This window comes from Equus asinus, chromosome 18 (genome assembly GCF_041296235.1).
Source record: "Equus asinus isolate D_3611 breed Donkey chromosome 18, EquAss-T2T_v2, whole genome shotgun sequence".
In the NCBI taxonomy this organism is placed as follows: domain Eukaryota; kingdom Metazoa; phylum Chordata; class Mammalia; order Perissodactyla; family Equidae; genus Equus; species Equus asinus.
Genome location: NC_091807.1, coordinates 33,808,915 through 33,831,514, shown reverse-complemented (window position 1 = coordinate 33,831,514; position 22,600 = coordinate 33,808,915). Strand labels below are relative to the sequence as shown.

The following is a 22,600-nucleotide window of genomic DNA, read 5'->3' as shown; positions in this document are numbered from 1 at the left end:
GTAAACTGAAGGCATATAGTCAAAGATAAAAAAAGCCCTACTGGAACTTAAAAGCTGTTCTCATCCTCCCCTAATATTTGTTCACTTTCTCCACCCTCTCAGCACACCTGACCCCCCAAATACATGAGAGCCACTAAGAACCCACCATAACACTTAACAATAGTGCCTAGTTCTCTCAGGGGCGTGCAGCAGAGCCTGAGGTGAGAGGAGGAGGGGATCCTATCAATCCTGAGATTCTGTCATGATTCGTACTCACCATCTTTATTTTGAATATTTTAGATAACTCCATTAGTTATTAACAATAGGTATTATGTCTTGTCACACAGATGATGACAGTAGGGCACAGGGAAGTCAAATAACTTGCCCAAAGTCACAAAGATAATAAAAAAAAATAATAAAAATAATAATAATTGGTAGAACCAAGATATGAACCCAGGTCTGCCTTGGCCACTCTGCTCTATGAGCACCCCTACAAAATCCCACATTACGATCACGTTTTCACTTGGAAATATTTAGGGAAAAAAAAGGACAATAAAGATAAGAGTCTTTTTCAAGAGTTACTTATATACAATACGAAGCTTAAATTTCCTCAATATATAGAAGACTGCCAAACTACATTTAGATTAAAGCCTAGAAAGTCTCTATACAAAGTGCTTCAAAATATCCCCAAGAATTGGTCAGCTCTAATTCATATATTCAACTAATTATTTTAAACAAGAATTAGTACAGAAAATACTCCATACCTTTGAATCTTTTGGCTTCTTTTTCTTGCCTTTGTTTTTTATCTTGGTCGAATTAAACTATAAAATGGTAAAAAAAAGAAAAAAATCACTGAACACTCAAATAACAGCATTTATGAAGCTACCATATTTTATAAAGATACCATACTGATTTTAATAGACTAGTCATAAGTTGAATTACATGAAATGTTTAACAAAAATAACACTATAGTGTGTCAACCCTAGTGTTATGATTTATAATACAAAATAAGAAAAAGTTTAATGCCTAATGTTGTAACTAAAATTAAATTTTTGTTCCAACATTTTAAACTCATTTTCAACAAGGTTATGTCATCAAGTAATTAATCAGATTTTAACATAATTCCAGTTATATGCTAATAGTATTTTAATAATTTTCCTTTTATTACGGAAAACTAGACATTCTGTACCTGGCCAGACACTGGGGCACAAACAGTGAATTGAGAAGCAGCATTTAACTTCCCATGGGGTATGTTAGCTGTGTTTTTTATACTTAGCCAGGCAATATTTCATAGAGTGGATTAAGACAAAATTTTAAATATACATGATTTGATCCTAAAAACCAGTAATCAAGTGTCTTTCTGTTTGAAAACTGCCACAACCTACTAGGGAAGACAATACTGAAATTATTTTAACTGAAACTCAATTTGGAGTCCCTCAAAACAAAGTCCCTTTGTTTTCCTTACCAGAGCAAACCACTGAAATTTTAATCATTACCGATAACTTTTCATTTTTATGCTAGGAGATGATTCAAGAACTCCTTTCCTATTTCTAAGATTAACATCTATTAGTTGTGAAACTTCATGGACACTGTCTAATTTAAGCCTCAGAGTTTGCTGATTGATGTTTCAATTCCAAGAGGAAGATGGGGATTAACCTTCTAATGAAATAGTACTCGTTATCCAGAAGTCCTCTAGCTTTGGTTCTGGAGTACCACCTGTGATGAACATAAACACTGGCCGGGGTCCTCCTCTCTTCCTTTGGCTAACACAAAACATAACATTTAAAGTGATCAAATAACTTACTGGCACATCACCACTGTCCTGTTTCCTTAGCACAGTGCAGCGGCTGTCTGCAGAAAGATACAGATGGTTTGTGAGCAAACAAAATATTTACATTGCCATACAATACAGTAAAGCCTTAAAGAAAACCACTCCAGATACTACTAACATAGACTATGTTCTACTCCTTATTTGGCTTTGACACAAGTCTAGTTTAGAAACCAAAGGCCAAATGGCTAAATAAATGGGAAACAAACTACAAAGAACCATAAAATTTCTGTCCAACTCAGCATAATTTGAGTGCCTTACAGGTGCCAAACTCTATGCTAGGTGCTGGGAACACAGAGATGTACAGAACAGTCCCTGCCATCCATTTGCTTATGTTCTGCAAAAAAGACAAAAGGGCAACCCCTGTAACCCAGTGTGCTCATTGCCACAATAAAAAATATAATGGGGGTCCGGCCCTGTGGCACAGTGGTTAAGTTTGGCACAGTCTGCTTTAGCGGCCCAAGTGTGCAGGTTTGGACACCACTCATCAGCATGCTGTGGTGGTGACCCACAAACAAAATAGAGGAAGACTGGCACAGATACTAGCTCAAGGCTAATCTTCCTCAAGCAAAAAGAGGAAGATTGGCAACGGATAATAGCTCAGGGTGAATCTTCCTCAGCAAAAAGTAAACAAAAGAAAGTAACAAAAAAAAATACAGTGGTAACAAAGCTGATGGAATAACAAGTTCAAGAGGAGAGGACTGAGGAGGGGTGAGGGAGGGCTTTAAACAAGCAAAGAGGTAGGACGTGGCTGAAGGAAACACAAGAGCAAAGATAGGAGGCAGGAAGGCACAGTAGGAAGGGGGGTGTACACTCAGAGGGCAGATGGGGAGAGTGACGATGAATCCAGACACATGATTCGAACTCACTATGAGGCAAAACTAAGCAAGTGTTTCCCAAACAGGGTAGTTGTAGGATCAGAGAGATGTTCTAGAAGAGTCACCAGTGGCAATATGAGAGAAGGACTTGAAGTAGAGGGTCTAGAGGCATGGACACCAGTTTGGAGGCTACTGCGACAGTCTAATCACAGAAAGATGACTAAGGTCCTGGCCCAGGGAACTGGACACGGACAGGAGAGGAGAGATCAAAGACAAAGCTTATTTGGATTGCTAACAAACCAGGTACGGTGTAACAGGGAAAAGGAAGAGTCAGACTAATTTCAGAATTTCCTCCTTAAAAACAAGACAGAGACAATGGTATTAACTGAGATAAATTTAGGAAAAACAGGTCTCTAGAGATGAGTGTGGTTCAGCCACGCTGCTCTTAGGGGGCCTCTTGGCTGTCTACACAGAAATTCCAACAGGGAAATGAGCATCCAGAGTTGAGGAGAGAGGCTGGGGCTCCCAATTATCTTAGCATTGGTGATATTATTGAACACCTTTATTTACAAGATCAGTAGATTTTTAAAAGTTTTAAGAAATATAATCATTCTTTTAAATGAAAGGAGATAAGATTGAAAATGTCTGGTCTGAGACAGAGCTATCCAACTTGAAAATCTGTTGGCCAGTCATTTGGTTGGTGGCTTCTGACTCTATGACTAAAAGCAGAGAAACTGTCATAGCCAGATGGACTGTGTATTTAAAGTTTAGAAGAGGAGAATCAGGATAAAGGCACACTGAGAGGGAACTGCGTCCTTTTTGGTTGTCTTGTGTGATCAAACATACACCAGGTTTTGTAAGCTCAGTTCCAGGACAGCACTTTATTACCAGCAGCAGCAAACTGATGGCAATAAATTCAGGCTACCAAGTAGCATGTCACCTCCAGTCATGAAGCAGTGTCCTGGAAGAATAAAGCCATCTATATTTGAGTGCGTGCCTTCCTGAGAACCACAAGAGAAGTAAGCTTTTCAGTTCCTTATACTGCATTTGAACTTTGTAACATGTGACACTTTTCTATAACACCAGACCTTTTAATGTATACTTTAAAACAAATAGCATGACACTTAAAAGTCTAACAATATATAAAGTAGACTTTTGATGCTGAGGAAAAAGGGGAGCGGCATTCTCAGAAGACATACAAGTAGTACCAAAGCTAAGAAACTAAAATTAATTTAGAATCTAAAATATATGAATTTTGAAGCAAAACAGAACCACACAGATCACTGGCTCCAAATCCTCTCATTTTAATGATGAAGAAACTAAGATCCAAGAGCAGCTAAGGAATTAACTACTGGTTGTCCTATTCTGCCAAACTGGACTCCATGGCAGTACCCAAACAGGTCCCCCAGTTCCCCTCCACCCTACACCTCTAAGCTCAGGAGTCACCCTGTCCAACTCCACCTCTGTGTCCACAGCTAATCTGGACTCTACCCCCGCACCAAGGCTTTCCTCTTCCCCAGGGAGAAGGTAAGCGCTCAGTCCTCCAGCTGAAGCAGCAGCACTTTCTCTGGTCCTACCTGAGCTTCCTCCCATATTACAGTTATGTGTATATTCACCGTATTCCCTTTTGTAGAACAAGAGGTCCTTGAGGGCAAGGACTGGATAAGCATTTCTGAATTCCTTGTTAACACCTAGCAGGAGCCTTCAAGCATCAGTAAAACCCAGGGAAGAAGCAGAACCACAGACTACTTTTCCTGACTCCCACTTCCAGGCTCTTCCCACTACAACAGCTGTGCTATCTGTTCTGGATTCTGCAAACATCACCTACTTCTGCAGGCCAATGTTTCCTTGACTGCCAAAATGAAACCATTTAATAATAATAAATTCCATCCCTTTAACATGCAATCTTTGCCATGATGCTGTCAAAACATCTAAGATGAGAATATTATGGCGTGTAGTCAGTGTAACATACCCATCTGTGTATTTCCACAACACTTAGCTCCACAGAGTAAAAAGGCTTTATGAGGTGAAAAAAATCACTATTCTTAATCCCTAACCTCTCCAAATAAGCTGGTTGCATCATAATAATTTTCACTATTTTCTTTAAGTATTGAAATAAGCTGGGGTCCTTCGTAGATTTTTTCCTAAGATTAAACTGAAACTCAGTCCACATACCCATTATATCAAAGAATTCATCCAAAGCATTATGCAATGCTGGGAACTTGTCTCTGTGCTCTTCTAGCAGCCATATTAAACACCGTGCTTCCTTCAATGATGTTGGCTCATAGAAATAATCAAGCTGCTTTCCTTCTATGGAGCCAAGTTTATGTCCGTATTTCTCATTCCAGAGAAAAGTCATGATGCTAAAATCAAGCTCCTTGAGAGACGCTCCATAACGAGAAAAAAAAGGTCCCGTGGCGTCTAAGCCTGAAGTAAAAACAAAACCCGAATCAGAAGGGAAAATCATTTACTGTAAAATCACATTCAGTTTCACATCGTTGAAAGCGGTCCCATTATAGTTTGCTTATATTTTCATTGAAAACATTTAAATACTTGAATACCAACTTGTCCAAACTATTTTGCATTTTAGAAACACCATTTAATGTTGATATGCTAATTATAATAACTTTTATCTACAAGTTGAAGAGTGTGGGCCAAAGCTTCTATCATTACAGTTATTTTTACTAGATTTAGGTGATAAAAGTAAGGCATTAAATTCCTTTAAAAATATAATCATTTTTCATTAATTCATAATGACTTTCATTCCAATTAGTACAAACTAGCAAGATTTTACAAAACTTTGCTACACATATTCCATAGTAACAAAACATCAATACCATGCAAAAGACTCCCAAATGCCTTTAAAACAGAAAATGGGTAAACTCTCTCAACACCTCTATGAATTTCTCCTTATCCCCTAAAACATCATGGTTCCTTACCTTCCTCACAAAAATCAGGGTGGTCACTATGCCCACTTTAATTCCACCTTCTACAAATCAAAAAAAGGGGTGGCTGGAACCTCAGACACTGCTACTGAAAACACGGTGAGCCTCTGCTCGTTAGTAACACAGCCACCAGAAAGCAAAGATTAGCCTGTCCTATCTCCCCACATGCCTCTCATACAGCATGGTCACCTCCTGCATTGGCCATAGAGTCTCAGTCAGCAAATGAAGCAGACTGCTGAGTCAAAACTAGCCCGGACGGCTGTTTCTTCCAGATGAAATGGCTTTCAGAGGTCATGTTGCATGAAAAATTAGTATCTTTATAAACACCAGAACCAGGGATCACGTAAAATACTCACACGATACAAGGTTTAAGGGAACTGCCAATGAAGAAATACCACATTCACATCTCTCATCTAAGGCTCACATCTGAGCACGTGCTCAGTGAGGGGAAGGAAGGCCGATCACTTATATTACTGAAACGTTAATTTCCTCCCTCATCCTGCATATGAATTGACCTCTCGTGTTAAATCTACACAGGATGTGACTCTGCTGTATAGTCTTTTTGTGAGAAGAAAAGTGAAATTCCAGGAACTAGAAAGTCCTTGCTTTATTAAATATGAGTTTTACATCAGGGCCAGAGTACAGCCTTACTAATTAACATGCTTGAACTTATTTTACAACTTTACACAGAAACTGCAACTTTGAATAGTATGCATATATATTAAACGATACCCTTAATCTTCAGAATAAATGCACTGGATCACAAGAACAGACACATTCATATTTTCCTGTCAATGAGCTGTAAGGCTCAAATGCTACAGTTCACCAGAATGAACAGTAGTGGGCACTCATGTCCAGCTAAGCTTAACCAGAAAGCCTACCTTTCTCAAAGTAAGAAATAACTTTATAATTTACTTATCTGATTGTTAACAGATGCTAATGATAATCTTATCACTTAAGAGTAACTTTCTGGGTCCAGAAGCCTATGGAGACCTATGCTCAAAGCAGCAACATTTAGCTATCAACCATGCCAAGTTTGCTGCCATCTTACTCTGTCTCTACTGACAGAAATTCATCAATTATTCTCTGCAACCCTAGAATTCCAACAGCTCTACGTCTCTGAAAACTCAGGCAGGTTGGGTGGCTCGCAGAGGCCTGGCAGGCTCACTCCCTGGGCTGCTGTTGAAAGGCCCTGCTCTGCTGTGCTTCATTAGCCATTATCCAACAGGTGACAACTGAATCATCTATTGTGTGGGGCCAGGGGCCATCATGGTACCAAGATAAACAGGGCCCTGGTAGGTACCCAAGGAAATCACTATCTAGTGTTAGACAACAACTCTATCTGCAGCTGCCTTCTTGATCCCTGAATGGCCTTGGGCAAAGGGCCTGCTTGGGGGTTCTTCCTCAATCAAATTAGGAAAAGCAGAAGAAAGCAACAGAGTTTTATAATCTTGTGATTCACAACAGCCTAGTTCAACCCCAGGGTATTTTTCTCATAATCCTTAAATATAGACTCACCTTAGGTGATATAGATTAATCCTTGGATACAGATTTGCCTTAGGTGATCCTAAGCAATTAGTTCCATCAACTCTTATCTCTAAATTTTTCATTAAGGAATCTGACTACCGAACTGCACAACCCCAGAGGGCACTCCACAGCCAGGCAACTCCAGGGGGCGCTATTTACTTATGGTTGTGCCTAGTATTCACACAGTTTACACATTTACAAATATAATTAAGCATAATACAGGACTGGATTTTTCTTATTGACCGAACTTTCCTGTATTTACACTTTTCAAAAAAGTATACTGTAACCTGTCTATAAAATAACCTAAAAATTGTGAGTTGAGGGGAAATAGTATTTTTAACCATACAAATTTGTAGTCCTACATTTAAAAAAATCATAAATGATGATAGGAAAATGAAAAATGGATTCAGAGGCCTACATTTATTGCTCCACCAAACTGCATCTCTAGAATTAAGTGACATACCAAAGCTATTAAGTTTCTGGATCCAGCTGGCTAATTTTGGCTCCACTTCTTTAAGCTCACTCAAAACATGCAGAAATATCCTTGTCTTTACTCTATTCTTTTCTTGAATCAAGTGACGAATGACATAGTCCACTGCTTCATTTAGAAAATTTCTGTTAGAAAAACAGGTTGTGTAGTCTTCTGTGCTTAAAACCTTCCAAGAAAGCAATTCTTTGAGAAGCTTGGAAGTATTCAGTACACCACATTTAATCTTGTCAGCATACTGCTTTATGCACTGCAGAATTCTGTCGTCGAGGAACTGGCCACTCTGAACACTGTCTACAGTTTCTAAGGATAAATAACAATGGACAGCTGAAGTGAGAAATAAGACCAATTTGCAAAGATATAAACTCAGACAGAAAATAATGTAACATTATATAATAATATAAAACACAACTCAGATGGATTCTTTATGTTCTTTTAATAAATAACTCAAGATTTTAAAATTAGGAATATAAATATTTAACAATAACTTTGAAAAGATATGAAAGTTCACATGAAACCAAACATATCAAAAGGAAGAACCTTCTTTCCATCACTACCTAAACTTTATATTCAAAGAATGTTTAGTCATTAAGAATGCAAAGGGTATTTTTTGGAGTTGAAGGAATCATTTATTCAGTTATGAATTCAACTAATATTTGGCAGTTACTGTTATGTTATCCATCTTATTGTTGGATCCTATGGGGTCAACTCCAAGTTGGAAAATATCTCAGAAGTTCATCTTCCCACCCAGGCACTTCCCTAATGGATGGCCATTTGGCCTCTTGAAGCATGCAAAGTTAAAATACAAACACTGACTAAAGACTTTTTTATTAGGAAAGACAATTTTGATTGATTTGTGAAACTTTCATGGAATACTAGATGAAAAAGAAAGACAGCAAAAGGAAATATTTCATTTTGGAAACAGTCATCATAGTAGAAAGAATATCTTATTCAACTAAAAACAGAAAGTAAATATACCAGCCAATACACCCACAGGAACAGTAAAATTACCAGACATTTCCATGTTGATGGGGGAATGACACAAGACCAGCGTAAAACAGAAGCCAGACCATCATCTTTGTGGCACCTTTTGTGAACTGCTGCTTTATTTGAATTCAGCATTATTTCAGATAATTAGTAGCTAATTTACAGTCCAACATTTTGGAACTTAAATCCACACAGTGGAGTTTACAGAGAACCGTCAAACATACAATCTCACGTCAGATATTTCTACCTTCCCTGCAGAGATGAGCCATCTGACAGAGTTTGCCCCCAGTTAGTGGTAGGCAGGCTTCTGAATCCCTGTGTACTGCTTCCAAGTTCAGTGCTCTTTACAGCAGCCCCTCCCCATCTTGGAGTAACAGAAAATGGTGACAGTATTAAAACACTACCAAATCTAAATTTCAATTCAATAACAATTGATATGAGAATGTCGTGCACTGGATTTCAGCATACCTTTCTGTTCTTCAGTTTTGGGTGGATTACTTTCCCTTAGGTCCTCTTCCATTCTTTCTTGAGCTAATTTTTTTGCTTCCTTTTTTTGGATCTTTCTCTTTATTTTTTTGTCTTCTTTCAGTCTGAGCTTCTCTAGGCTGATAAACATTTACAATTAGTGAGAATTCACCTTTGTTATAACTCAGTTAATTATTTTCCTTGGCCTACTGCAGAAACCATTCTCCAAGCAATAAGTTAGAAGTTTTCCTTTTTAGTTAGAACTTGGCCTGCATATTGTGTTCAATATCAAAAACTGTTGACATATGTGGTCAATTCAGTCAAAATAAGGGTACTTGTTTCATGAATACAAGAACCTCAATAATTGAGTGACTTCTAATTATATAGTTGGTAAGTACAGATTGTACAGATGTTATTTTCACGTATATAAGTTAGTCCTTAGGGTAAATAGGAACAGTAAAAATTACTCTGCAAGATAATACGTGTAAGTGCTCGTTTCAAATAAATATCCTGCAGTAAAATACTATTTTCACATCCCAATGTTGGCCCACAACACTGGAATTTGATTGATATGGTTATAATGAATTCTCTTCAACAAATAATTTTGTTTATCTTTTCTTTTGCTTTTTCTTGGTCACCAATAATGAAAAAAATCACTTCTTAGAATGGAAAACAAGAAGCAGGACCAAAAAGAAAAGAAAAAAGAATTGGAATTATTTGATCTGAACAAGAAGATACAGAGAAGTGAATAATTTTGACAGTACACTGAGTATTTCAGAGTGAGAAAGAGTCATTGGTTCAAAATCTTTGCTCAAGAGAGACAAAAAGGAAAAATGCTTTTGGAATTAAAGTTTAAACAACTGAGAGCTAAATATAAAATTTTTATCTAAATGCCAAATCTATTAATCAAACACGTCATTTCACAGTATCAAATGTCATAATTTTACTTATAAATTCAATCACTAAATAATGCTTCTGATTCAAGTTTTTATTATTTAACCATTCTAGTCTAATTCTCTTTAAGTTCTGAATATCCATAGAATTCATTTAAAAACCACTTATTTGGGCATGTGTGCACAGCCAATTTAAAACACAGCATAATTTAGATATCTGCATTTAACAGTTACATTCTAATAGACATCATTAAGCTACTGATTGATTGTTAAAAATCTTACCTAGAACATTTCTGTTTCAGAATAGGTCTTGGAGGAACCTTTTCTTTTATGACCTTGTGTTCAAACTTTAAATAAAACAAAGACATCCAAAATTTGTCTCATACTCCCATGACATAAAGCACAAAACCACAAGTAAGAAGCATTTCAGAAGCACACACAGTCAATGTTCAATCTGATAGAGAACAGTGATGACAGTCTGACCCATACAAAAGCCCAGAAAACTAGCAAAATAATTTACTGAAAAGAGGAACAAGAGAGTAGACACACTTTAGGAAGACATTTAAAAAAAATTAAGAATAAGCAGATCAAATAAACTACAAGTATCATTACAACAACCCACTCCTGCCACTCCCATACAGTGAAGTTAAAGGGAATCCCTCAAGACACTCTTCCCCCACTCTAAAAACCCTCACCCTTGTCAACACCGAAAAGTTTACGGGGCATTAAGAAAGGAAGGTTATCAAAAAGAGTAAAAACAGTAAAACCAAAATATAAAAAGCCTCCTTTTCCTATTAGGAAATAAAAGGATGCGAGAATCCTTCATTGCAAAGAAGTGGTCTCACATCCTAATATTTCCTACATTTTCTTAAATTAAGTAACTGTTTTCTTTCCTGGAAAAGAGAAGATCCAAATCATACAACTTCCACAAATTTAAATCATGTTTTAAAAGGTGTAAGCATTTTGGTTATCAACTTAGTAAGATTTCCCCTATATTAGATACTTACTTCACATTTGACTTGACCACCACTGCTGAAGATGATAATTTTAGAAATGATACCTTCACAGTCAGGGGTAAGACAAAGTCCTTGTAGAAAATCCTATTGATTAAAAAAAAAAAGAAAAAGAGTGCTATATCTCGGAATAAATCTATACACGTATGCCATTTTAACCATCATGAACAGCCAAAATATGGGCTAAAATCTCCTTGAGGGAGGCAGTGAAAGTCCCTGCTCATTGCCATGTGACTTTCGGACTTCCCTATAGGAGGAATATACTTTCGGCTGTAGGGTTGACCATATGACTTGCTTTGATCAATGCAAGGTGAGCTGATATGATGTACACTTTGTCTAAGCAAAAATTTCAAGAGACACTGCATGGATTGGCCACTGCTCTTTACCCTTTGCCCCAAGAACATGTCTCAGTCACTCTTCAACACTGATTCAGAAGCCAACAACAGGGGCCGGCCCAGTGGTGCAGTGGTTAAGTTCGCACATTCTGCTTCGGCAGCCCAGGGTTCACCGGTTCAGATCTCGGGTGCGCACATGGCACTGCTTGGCAAGCCATGCTGTAGCAGGTGTCCCACATATAAAGTAGAGGAAGATGGGTATGGATGTTAGCTCAGGGCCAGTCTTCCTCAGCAAAAAACAGGACTGGCAGCAGTTACCTCAGGGTTAATCTTCCTCAAAAAAAAAGAAAAAAGATAAGAAACAAAGAACACAGCCACACAGACTGGAGCTGCTACAGCCCAACCCTGGCCAACAGCTGCAGAACTTCAGGACAAGTAAAACAAGCAAAGAATGAAGCTTTCTTATTGTAAGTCATGAGATGTTTGGGTTGTATGTGACTTTGGCATATCCTAATGAAACCTGACTAATTTACAAAAGGTATTTAAACCCATGGGAATGGTTAAGACCACTAAGAAAGCGTGTCAATTAAGTGAGACAAAGACATAGCAGAAGTGACTAATGGCAACAGTTATTTGGTCATATCATTATGTCTTTAGTTAACTATGTGAAAGTGTATAAAACGTGAGAATTTATTTCTACCAAACTTGAATAATTTCTATTGCTAATAGACACCTAGCACAACCACTTTATTTATTTCTCCCAGTGAGGACAGGGGTTTGTGTGAGCCTATGGAGTGTAGAAAAAGTTTTTTTCTTTCTTTTTTTTTTTTAAAGGCCATAGCTTATATGGATTAGAAACAAATTCTATGAATGCAAATAAGATGAGAAAATCCCGCCTTCTCTCAAAGCATACCCAACTAATGAGAATTCACATCATTATGTTGCTAATTAAGAGAAAACCCAATGAGAAGTGACAGTAGAAAATTTAAGTTGATTTCTTTTATATCTCATCAAATTTTGGCAGAAAATAAAAAAATCTGAGCCCCAATTGTACATCATAACTCCAAAGTAATTAAATAAAAGATCCCTGAAGGACTCAAATTGTCAGTGCATAATTTAAGACCTATATTTTAAAATGAGACACTAACATTTTTATATTTGATCGTAACGTTCCCAATGTCAACGTGGTTAAGCAAGCTATTAAAGACCTCTACAGTGACTGCCTTCATACTTGCACAAAATAAAAACAAAAACTGATTTCCTACTTCATCATTAAAGTTTTAATTTGAAACTTTCTAATTATGTCTAGAATGCATAGGAAGGATTTACATTCATTTAAGACATTCTCTGAGGATTCTCGGGGGGAAAAAACCCAAGTAAACTAAGCATACTAAAAAATCCAGACAATTTTATTAGCCTTACCTTGTCAATTTTATCATTAAAGGTTGTTGTTTTTAACTTCTTCCAACAGTTCATGTGAAATTCTATTTTACAGTATTGGCAACAGCTGATTCGTATAAAACCCTGTGGGTTTAACAAAGTTTTTAATTCACATTTTAAAGATGTCTATGCATATACACACTCTGTCACACTCACGATCCACATATTAAAGAGAGAGAGCTGTCTGTATTCATCTAGCAGACGTAACTAGACATCACATTTCCTCGTGCAGGGGTACAATCCTGCTGTACCCTAGGATGCCTAGTGCCGGAGCTTGACTCACATATTCATTTCCACAGCTACAGGTGCATTATCTTTTACAATGTGTCAAATATTTTATAAACATTATTTCATCTGATCTACTAACCAGGGACAGTGCAACAGTGGGCAGTTACTATATTCTTGAATAAACTAAGGACAAGTAACTTATTCACTCAATTAAGTACCACACGTGGTCTCAAACTTACGTCTCCAGGACCTCAGTGATCACAATGTCCTTTAGATTCTTCAACTCTAATTTTACAAGAGATTAGAATTGCAACAAATCAGAGGTAACAACCTCATTTTGCTTCCCGTGCTCTTAAAGAACAGGCCATTATATGGAATAGAGGCTAGAAAAGGGAAATGGAATTAGCCAGCCTGCCTTCTCAGGTCACCACTCTGCTCTCAGTGTTTATTTCCACAGCTCTCGGTTCCCATGTGAGATGATGCAGACCCAAAGAAGTCCAGGGGAACCGGTGGACAACGGAACATAAAATTACTGGCAAGCCAAAGAACTTGGGTGCCTCCAATTACAGGATGTATTCTAAATCCATTTTATGGCACAATTCTGTAAGTTAATGTCCTGGTATACATTCAACATTTACCTTAAAGTCTGGATCAGTTATGTATATCTGGATTTTGGAATATCCATGGCACTTCTGATAGCAACAAATGGCATCTGGCACTGGAGGGAACCTGCATTCTTCAATAAATTTCTCTAATAGCATCTAAAACAGAAATAAATAAAAATAACACTACTACAACACTAATTCGTCAATAAAAATGCTTGTGATTTCGGGGCCGGCCCCATAGCATAGTGGTTAAGTTTAGTGCGTTCTGCTTCAGCACCCTGAGTTCACAGGTTTGGTTCTGGGCACAGACTTACATCATTTATCAAGCCACGATGTGGCAGGTGGCCCTCATACAAAATAGAGGAAGATTGGCACAGATGTTAGCTCAGGGCCAATCTTCCTCAGCAAAACAGGAAGTAAATAATTAAAAACGTTTGTGATTTCAATAACCTCTTGCCATCAAAATATTTTCAACATAGGAATGACAATTTTTTTTTAGCCAAGAACAAACTATATACAGCTTTTAAAGTTTTTCCTTTTAGAAGGAGGCTGATAGACATCTCAAGAGAGAAAGATCAGAAAAAAAGGATTAAAGAAAAAATTTTCAGAATTCCAAAATCTTATCCTGTTATAATCCTCAAACCTCATTTTCTAATATATAGGTCTTAGAAATCTCCTTTAAGCATTCAGAGGGAGTCAAATAAGGCTGACTAACCCTTAGGACTCCACTATTCTCCTCCTTCCCAGTGTCACCTGACCTAGGATCCTAACACCCTCATTTATCTGCCGCCCCGAAGCCTTGCCACTTGTGCTTGTTCATTCCCTGGAGAATTAGCCCACCGCCTACTAAAGCTTCCAAGATTCTCATGCCATGTTTCTGGTGCTAGCTTTTTGTTATCAATAGTTCCTATGCCCCCACAAAAATCTAGTATAAAGAGGAAAATCCAACGATCCCTGGGTTTTGTGTTTTATTTTCTTATAACAGTTCTGTTGAAATAATTCGCACATCATATAATTCACTTCACACACTCAAAGTGTATAGTTCAGCAGTTTTTAGTATATTCACAGGGTTGTACAACCATCGCCACAATCTAAATTTTAACATTTTCATCAGCCAACAAGAAATCTCACACTCATTAACAGTCCCTCCCCATGTTCCCCCAACCCCCTAGCTCCTGACAACCACTAATCTACTTTCTGTCTTTATATATAGATTTGCCTATTCTGGAGATTTCAAATATGAGAGCCATACAGCATGTGGCCTTTTGTGTCTGGCTTCTTTTATTGGGTATAACATTTTCAAGGTTCATCCATGTTCTAACACATATCAGTACTTCGCTCCTTTTTACGGCTGAGTAATATTCAACTGTATGGATAGGCCATATTTTATTTACCGTTCATCAGTTGACACACACTTGAGCTGTTTCCACTTTTTGGCTATTATGAATAATGCTGTTTGAACAGTCATGCACAAGTTTTTGTGAGAACCCAGTTTTCCTTTCTCTGTATATACATAGGAGTGAAACTGCTAGGTCAGATGGTAACTCTGTCTTTAACCTGTTAAGGAACTACTAGACTATTTTCCAAAGCAGCTGAACCATTTTACATGCTTACTAGCAATGTATGGGAGTTCTGATTTCTCCATCCTCAGCAACACTTGTCATTGTCTGCCTTCTTGAGTACAGCCATTCTAGTGGGCGTGAAGTAGTATCTCACTGTGGCTTTAATGTGCATTTCTCTAACGGCTCATGTTGTTGAACACCTTTCACATGCTTATTAGCTATCTGTATAACTTCTGAGCACATATGTCTATTCACATCCTTTGGCTACTTTTAATTAGATTGTCTTTTTATTACTGAGTCTAAGAGTTGACCCCAGTGCTTTTAAAGGCTTCAGCCAAAAGCAAGTTCTGAGTACATGTCAGAGTTCACCAGAAATAAAAACCTATCCCTCAATTCACACACAATTTAGTCCTTGCAGAACTAGCAAAGCAGCTTCTGCTTCTGAGTATGAGACTAAATTTATATTTTCCTGGTCTTCAAGCACCATCACAATAACGATGCTACATCTTTCTCTAAGTACAACCAGTACAACACACTGCTCAATAATGCACACTCTGGAGTCAGAACGCCTAGACCAAGTCCCAGCTCCGCCATTTCCTAGCTGTTGAACCTTCAGCTCCTCACCTGGCCTGTTTAAACCTAATCTTCCTCATCAGTGACGTGGGAACAATCATAGTACTCATCCGCAGGGCTGCTGTGAGGATTAAACGTAAAGACGAGTGGAAGGTGTGTGGCTGCACACAGGAAACATTCAACAGACGTCAGCAACTCTCAGTCTTTAGAGGGGAAAAGCACATGAGGGTGCTGAGGACAGAGAGTCCCGCCTCTTTGTCTTCTGACAGCGGAGTCAGTCAGTGCGCATGGGCTCTTACAGTAAGAAGCTCTCTGCAGAAATAAATAGTTACCTTTATTTTTCCTGGCTGAGTCTCCTCAATAATCACATTACTTGTGGGCCAAGTTAACACTCCAGGAAGACGACAAATCAAGGTTCTTGCTTTCTCGAAATGATTAAGAGCATCTAGAAATCTAAAGTCATAATTATGAAGAAAGAATGTATTAATGATATGACATGAATTTTCATTCCCCAAAACAAAAGTTACAGAGATTTCAAACTTACTAGTACGAGTACACTTCATAAATCACTGTACAGAAATATTCTATATAACCTATGTTTCCTTTAAAAAAAACAAGACATTATGCTGTTTGCTAGAAAAGCAACACAAATTAAACACAAATCTGCCTGGACTCGGGCTTTATTATGGTAGGTGCACACCAGTCCTTTCAAAGTAGTAATTTTTAAAGTTTCCAACAATTAAAACAGAAAATTGAAGAATCTGATTGTTCTATTCTTGTTCATCTCATTTACTAAGCTAATTAAAGTAGATTCTTTAGAGAAATGGAAACCCTCCACTTCAACTAATTAATCATAAACAGGGAAATTTTTTTTAACTTGACTCTATAGTGAAGTTGTATCTATAGTAAAAGTCACTCTGCTGAAAAAATTTTAAAGAAATCATATATTCTAGACATCTTTCTTCAACCATAAAGTAGTGAACTATTTTAACAGAACAAACGTATATGTAAATTATTTTAACAACAAATATGAAGTGTTTCAGTTCTGCTTTATGGTTTAAACAATAATGTCAATAGCTTCCCACAGTCCGTTCAACGAAAGAATACAGTGATGTGCTGCGTGATGACATTCGGAGCAGCGATGAGCTGCACATACAAGGGTGCTTTCATAAGATCAGCACCATGCAGGCCAGAGGTGTAGCGGCCACACCACCTGGGTTTATGTAAATGCACACTATGATGTTTGCACGGCAACAAAATCACCAAACGATGCATTTCTCACAAGGCATCTCCGTCGTTCAACGATGCACAACTGTACTAAAATACTGGACTAGAATGTTAATCAAGCCTTTTCTCTTCAGACTAGACAAGAAAGAGGGTTTCCTGCTTTCTCCAATCTTGAAATGATTTCCCAGTTGAACTTATTTCTTCCTAAGGGTATAGAAAAATTCACCTGCAGAAAAGCTAGACCACCACCCACCGTAAGACAGTGATAAAGAGCAGGACTTTACACCAGAAACTACACATTACAACAGCAAAAAACAGCAGATGAGACAATGAACCGTACACCAGATTATTTTGAAATTAAAATTTAAATGCCTTTCAAAACGGCAAAGACTTTTCCGTTTACCACAATCCCCACAATGTTACACATTTATGTCATTTTCCTGGATCTTGCGAATATCTGCATGTGACCTCTGCATTAAACAGGTCTCCTAAACAATTTACACTGAACTTCGAAATTAATTTCATTTCCTATTACTATACACGTGATTGCTAAATCCTTACTTCCCCCACCTCTACTCGATTCTTAATATAGTTCACAACTTCAGGAAGTCAAAGAACTTTCTTTAATGTTTAAAAATCTATAAAGGAGGTTCTAGGCGTACTCCCAAGAGTACCAATGGTCTGATAAAATTTCCCCTAAAAACTTACAGGAAATTTTAAGGATAATCAAAAGTTATGAATGAATATTCATAACTCATTAGACTTCGAATGAGTTATCAGACTGAAGCGTAAAGTAGTCTGGTTTCTACTAACCTGTTTTTTTTCAAATATACTTTCCCAATTCCACAGTAGGCCAAGCAATCAAGTCCCTCATTGGGGTAGTGTTCAATCATCCTCTTAAATTGGTTTTCAGCTTCAGATAATTCCTTCAGTAGCAATAAAAACAACGATCACTCACAAAAAGAAAAATGCTGGAACAGATTTTATCTGAAGGTTGATTCTTTTTGTGTAACTGTATATCCAAAAATTTCTATGGCAAAATTACACCTTCTGCATTTCATTTTCTTAACAGTTATATAAATTTTGACCATATGAACATTTGGAGACACAACCAAACTGATCCAGTTCCAGGATGAAAAGTTGGCACTGAACACATCGGACAACCAACCAAATGAGCATTTTGCTAACACTCACGGAGGGCCCGGTGTGTGCTAGCCAACACTAAAAGGTGTGAATTCATGGTAAAAAGACTGACTTGGATGCAAACACACCATAACACGTACCCTAGTAAGTGCTGCTCCCTTGGGAGCACAGGCATTCCAACGACGGTGCCACAAGTCTTGTGGTGTAAGACAGACAAATGCTCTGTCTTAAGAATAGCTCTTCAGCAAAAGTTTTACAGAGCTTAGAGTACGTTCTTTTTTTTTTTTTTGAGATTAGCCCTGAGCTAACTACTGCCAATCCTCCTCTTTCTGCTGAGGAAGACTGGCCCTGAGCTAACATCCATGCCCACCTTCCTCTACTTTATACGTGGGACGCCTACTACAGCATGGCTTTTTGCCAAGCAGTGCCACGTCCACACCCGGGATCCAAACCGGCGAACCCCGGGCCACCGAGAAACAGAACATATGAACTTAACTGCCGCACCACCAGGCTGGCCTCAGAATACATTCTTTTGAATATTTTCAAAAGTGGAAACCTCTGTGCTTTGAATGAATTTTGTTTTAGAAAACACCCAAAAGACCCTTAGCTCAAGGCAATACTGGTAACCCCATTGTGAGTGAAAAAGGAAATGTCACTACAAAATGGAGTTAAGAAGAAGCTTTGAGGCCAGTTCCAAAGAAGGCATTCCAAAAATGTTAAGCAAGGGCTGTACTGGTGTAAATACACTGCTTCCTTCTGGGGTTACTTTGAATGATGAAATTCTTTTAAATGTCTAAGTTCTATCATACCTGTTTGTTTTATTGTTATTTTTAATCAATCACACTACTTCAAAGTAAATCACAAATGTAATAAACTACTTCTTCAATTCCAATAGGGCAAAACAAAATATTTATTATTACTCTGCCAAGAATAGAAGATTTGAGATCATGAAGTCCTGTCTCCAACAATCTATTAGAAAAAAGAATTAGGCCTCAACGGAAGACATTCATCTGCCACATTAAGAACAAGGAAAGAAGTACGTCACAAAGAAAACGAACCTCAGGCACCATGGGCCACTCAGAGAGGAGAATATAAAAGACGACTTGACTCTTCTTAGGTAGCAATTAGGGTTAAGCCTTCATGTAGCCAAGGAAGCTTGGAGCCCAAGTTGGTAGAAAGGATATACTATACCTGAGGTAACTCTTGAGCCATTTCAATCTTTATCGAAAACTCAAAACCATGGAAAGAAAGGTATAACACTGAAGAGTGCCGGTATGTAAGCTTTCCAGGAGAGCACTGAAGGACCATGTAACAGAAACCAAGTGTGCTCATACCTATACGCCAACTGTATGTGGTTACGGGAAGCCTACATTCTAGAAAATAATAAAATACCCACGTACTCCCACCCAGAACTAAAAGATATTAACATCATTTTTACTTTAGTTTTTTTAAAATAAAATAGCATAAGTCGAACTCTCCTTTCTTAACCTCCCTGGCTCATTCCATCCTTCCATCACTAAATGCAACCACTATCTTAAATGTGATGTAGGGCTAGTCCATGTTTTTTTACTTTTACATGATGCACAGATAGTCATAAACAATCTATATTATTATATTGTACATTTTCCAAACTGTACATAAGTGGTATCACAATGTTTATTATGTCTCCAACTTGTCTTTTTCCATCTACATGTTTCTGAGCTCTATCATGATACATGAAAGTCCTTTACCTTTTATACAAATAAAAAGTAGATTCCCACTGGTTGTCTGGCATAGCTTTTTGACAATGGGAGCACAAACTTTTCTCTTAAAAAAAACACCACAAACTAAATTAAACTCAGGTATTTTAGAAAATATTATCAAGAAAGTACACAGAAGGAAGTAAGCAAAAATGGGAAAGCTATTTTTACATTATCTTCTAAAAGTAATGGCATATTTTAATTGTTTATTATCTCTATTACAAATCTTACCTCAGGCTGTCCTATTCCAAGGAGAGAAATGGCAAGTCCGTAGACTACTAAGACATAGTTAATCATGGCCAGGTTCAATTGCTGTCAATAAAAATGCTCTAGTTAAAAATCCAAACATAATTCTGCTCAATGTGCATCATATCAACCCATTATCCACAACAGAAAAAGAAGCGTAATAAAATCTCACTGATCATTGTGATTGGGATAAAGGCCAAACAGAATTAGAAAATACGTTTTGCAAAGATATGCAGTTATACTTCTATCAAGTATTTAAAACACAGAATCACTGTCTCAGAGTTCCCTGAAGGCACGGTTCCTAAGAGGGTAGAGTAACTGAAGTCATACTTTTTTGCATATAAGTGGGCACTACTGACAGATTAAGACATTTGCTTTCTTACAACTGTGCATAGACTATTTCCCTAACTAATACTTTCCTTCTGGATGAAAAGATGTGACTAAAGGGAGTCCAAATCCTTGATTTAGTACTTTAATAAGAGAAAAGCCAACAGTTCTAATGAATCCCAACTAGAGTGCCAGGAAAGAGTCTAAACCTGTGTCGCTGGGTCGTTTATCGTGCAAGCATTAAGGCTGAATCAGAGCATCACCTGCTTCTCACAACCTGGGGCAGAGTCAGCCCACCTCAGCGAAGTCTAAGGCATATTAATACTGTGACGTTAAAGCCTTGGTTCTCTTCTACACTCATCTGAATGGCATCAGCATCCATAAACAGGTTACAAGATGGCAATTCTACCTTTATTTTTTGAGGATCTAAACCGTTGAGCAACTCCGTGAAGGCCTGTGCGGCGCTGCGGCAGCGCTGCTCCAACAAAGCCGTGTAACCATCCTGGATCAAGCTCCTCAGCATTTTCATTATATTAGCAAAATCCTGCAAGAAAGAAATCCTGTTTCAGTAATCCACAGCTACACGTGTTTAGTCTAGAATTTAAAATGCCAAAGTGCATCACAAGGCAGTTATGTTTTAGAACTGATCATAAAATGTGTAAAAAAATACCCAAAGCTACCCTTTATGCGTTATATTCCTTTCTCTGCGCAGCACCTTTAAAGTGAAAATTAAAAGGTACTGCTTCACCATCTTCATTTTGACACTTCTCCTGCTGCCCATGGCAGAAAGGGTGGTTCATTTTAAACTACATGATGCTAAGCCTCACTCACTTCTCCAGACTAAACAGACGGTATTTGGAAGTTTTAACAGCACAAACAGAGAACACCAGCCGCCATTTAAATAAGTAAATTGTTTGACAGGGATTAGAACAATTAAACAAATAAGAACAAGCAATCAATTTTACTGATCACTATCAGATTTTAATAACTGCCCTTGTGCTCTGGAACAAACCTCAATTCTCAGCAAGAAACGGATATTTCAATCTTTAGCTCTAGCCCTACCCAATATGGACATGAATATAATTAGATAAAATTATCAGGAGAGATATTAGTAAGTTAAAGAGAAGAGCATCAGAAATAAAAAAACAAAAACAAAATTGCTATAATGTACTCTGAAATAATGTGAGGAAAAAAACTTTCTAATTTGAATATATGTGCATATACACTATAAACTGAATTCAAATTTTAGTTACATGGCAAAAGCTATAAGTTACAAATGGTCCGTGAAGATTGGAGAGGCAAGACTAGAAGTTAAGCTAGACCTCTTCATTCCTTGCCATACAGGTGTATACCATTCAAAGGAGCAGGAAATGCAAATATGTGTGTGATATTCCTCACTGCTCCTAACAATAAAGATCCAAAAGGAGACCCCACAGCATGAAGCACGGAGGGAAAAGCAGTTTGGTCACACATGAACAAAAGCTGCCCACTGGTTTACATTCAATGAAATCAAAGTTTAGGAGAACTTTCCCCCAGAATACACATGGAGAGAGCAACTGTCCCATACAGCTAGTGTTTACTACAGCATTGAAAAGCCTCAATGACGGCCATATTTATGTTAAGATATGAATTTTAAAAGTTATAGAAGATGTGCTACGCCGACAAGTACTAGTTATTATCCTTGAATGAACTGATTCCATTTTATTCTCTTTCACATTCTAGAAAATACATCCATACAGTCTCATTTTTCCATTGGAAATTATCCTCAAGTAAATGATCTGTACTGAAAGCTCCATGAGAGCAGGCTGGCTTGCACTGCCGCATTCCCACTGTCTCTCGTCTTCAGCATATGCGAGGGCCTTGCATATAAAAGTGTCAAATGAACAAACGAAGGCTCAAAAATAACTATCATATTTATTTAAATAATCTTTTGATATTCACAGATTCTTTTTTGTTTAAGTCCCTCATGGCTTTTAGAGTCAGCAAATTTAATGTAAAAGGACATAATTTTAACATCTGTTAGAAATTCTAAACATGCTTTCATGCACCTGATTAGAAATCTATTGTCATAAACTTCTGGAAACATGCTCCATTCCAGCAGTCCTTTATAAGATATCTGTCATATACACCTAAAATAATTAACTGAATTTTAAAATGACCCTCATACTGAAACAAATATTGTATTTCATGTTAATGTACATGTTTTGGGGTGAAATTTAAATCCAGTATTTTA

General features: G+C 37.5%; 1 protein-coding gene across 1 annotated transcript in view; it reads right to left on the bottom strand.

Annotated features, from left to right (window-relative positions):
* The window catches only part of TTC3 (tetratricopeptide repeat domain 3), a 119,134-nt gene that overhangs the window by 48,423 nt on the left and 48,111 nt on the right, over positions 1 to 22,600 (bottom strand). The window contains exons 18-30 of the mRNA XM_070488850.1: positions 20,777 to 20,911; positions 20,026 to 20,106; positions 17,726 to 17,838; positions 16,018 to 16,138; positions 13,584 to 13,706; positions 12,700 to 12,801; positions 10,937 to 11,029; positions 10,212 to 10,276; positions 9,040 to 9,176; positions 7,561 to 7,887; positions 4,801 to 5,052; positions 1,784 to 1,830; positions 744 to 800 (exon numbers count right to left, since the gene is read on the bottom strand). Coding sequence (XP_070344951.1) covers positions 744 to 800; positions 1,784 to 1,830; positions 4,801 to 5,052; positions 7,561 to 7,887; positions 9,040 to 9,176; positions 10,212 to 10,276; positions 10,937 to 11,029; positions 12,700 to 12,801; positions 13,584 to 13,706; positions 16,018 to 16,138; positions 17,726 to 17,838; positions 20,026 to 20,106; positions 20,777 to 20,911 — 1,653 coding nt within the window. The remainder of the gene's footprint in view (positions 1 to 743; positions 801 to 1,783; positions 1,831 to 4,800; positions 5,053 to 7,560; positions 7,888 to 9,039; positions 9,177 to 10,211; positions 10,277 to 10,936; positions 11,030 to 12,699; positions 12,802 to 13,583; positions 13,707 to 16,017; positions 16,139 to 17,725; positions 17,839 to 20,025; positions 20,107 to 20,776; positions 20,912 to 22,600) is intronic.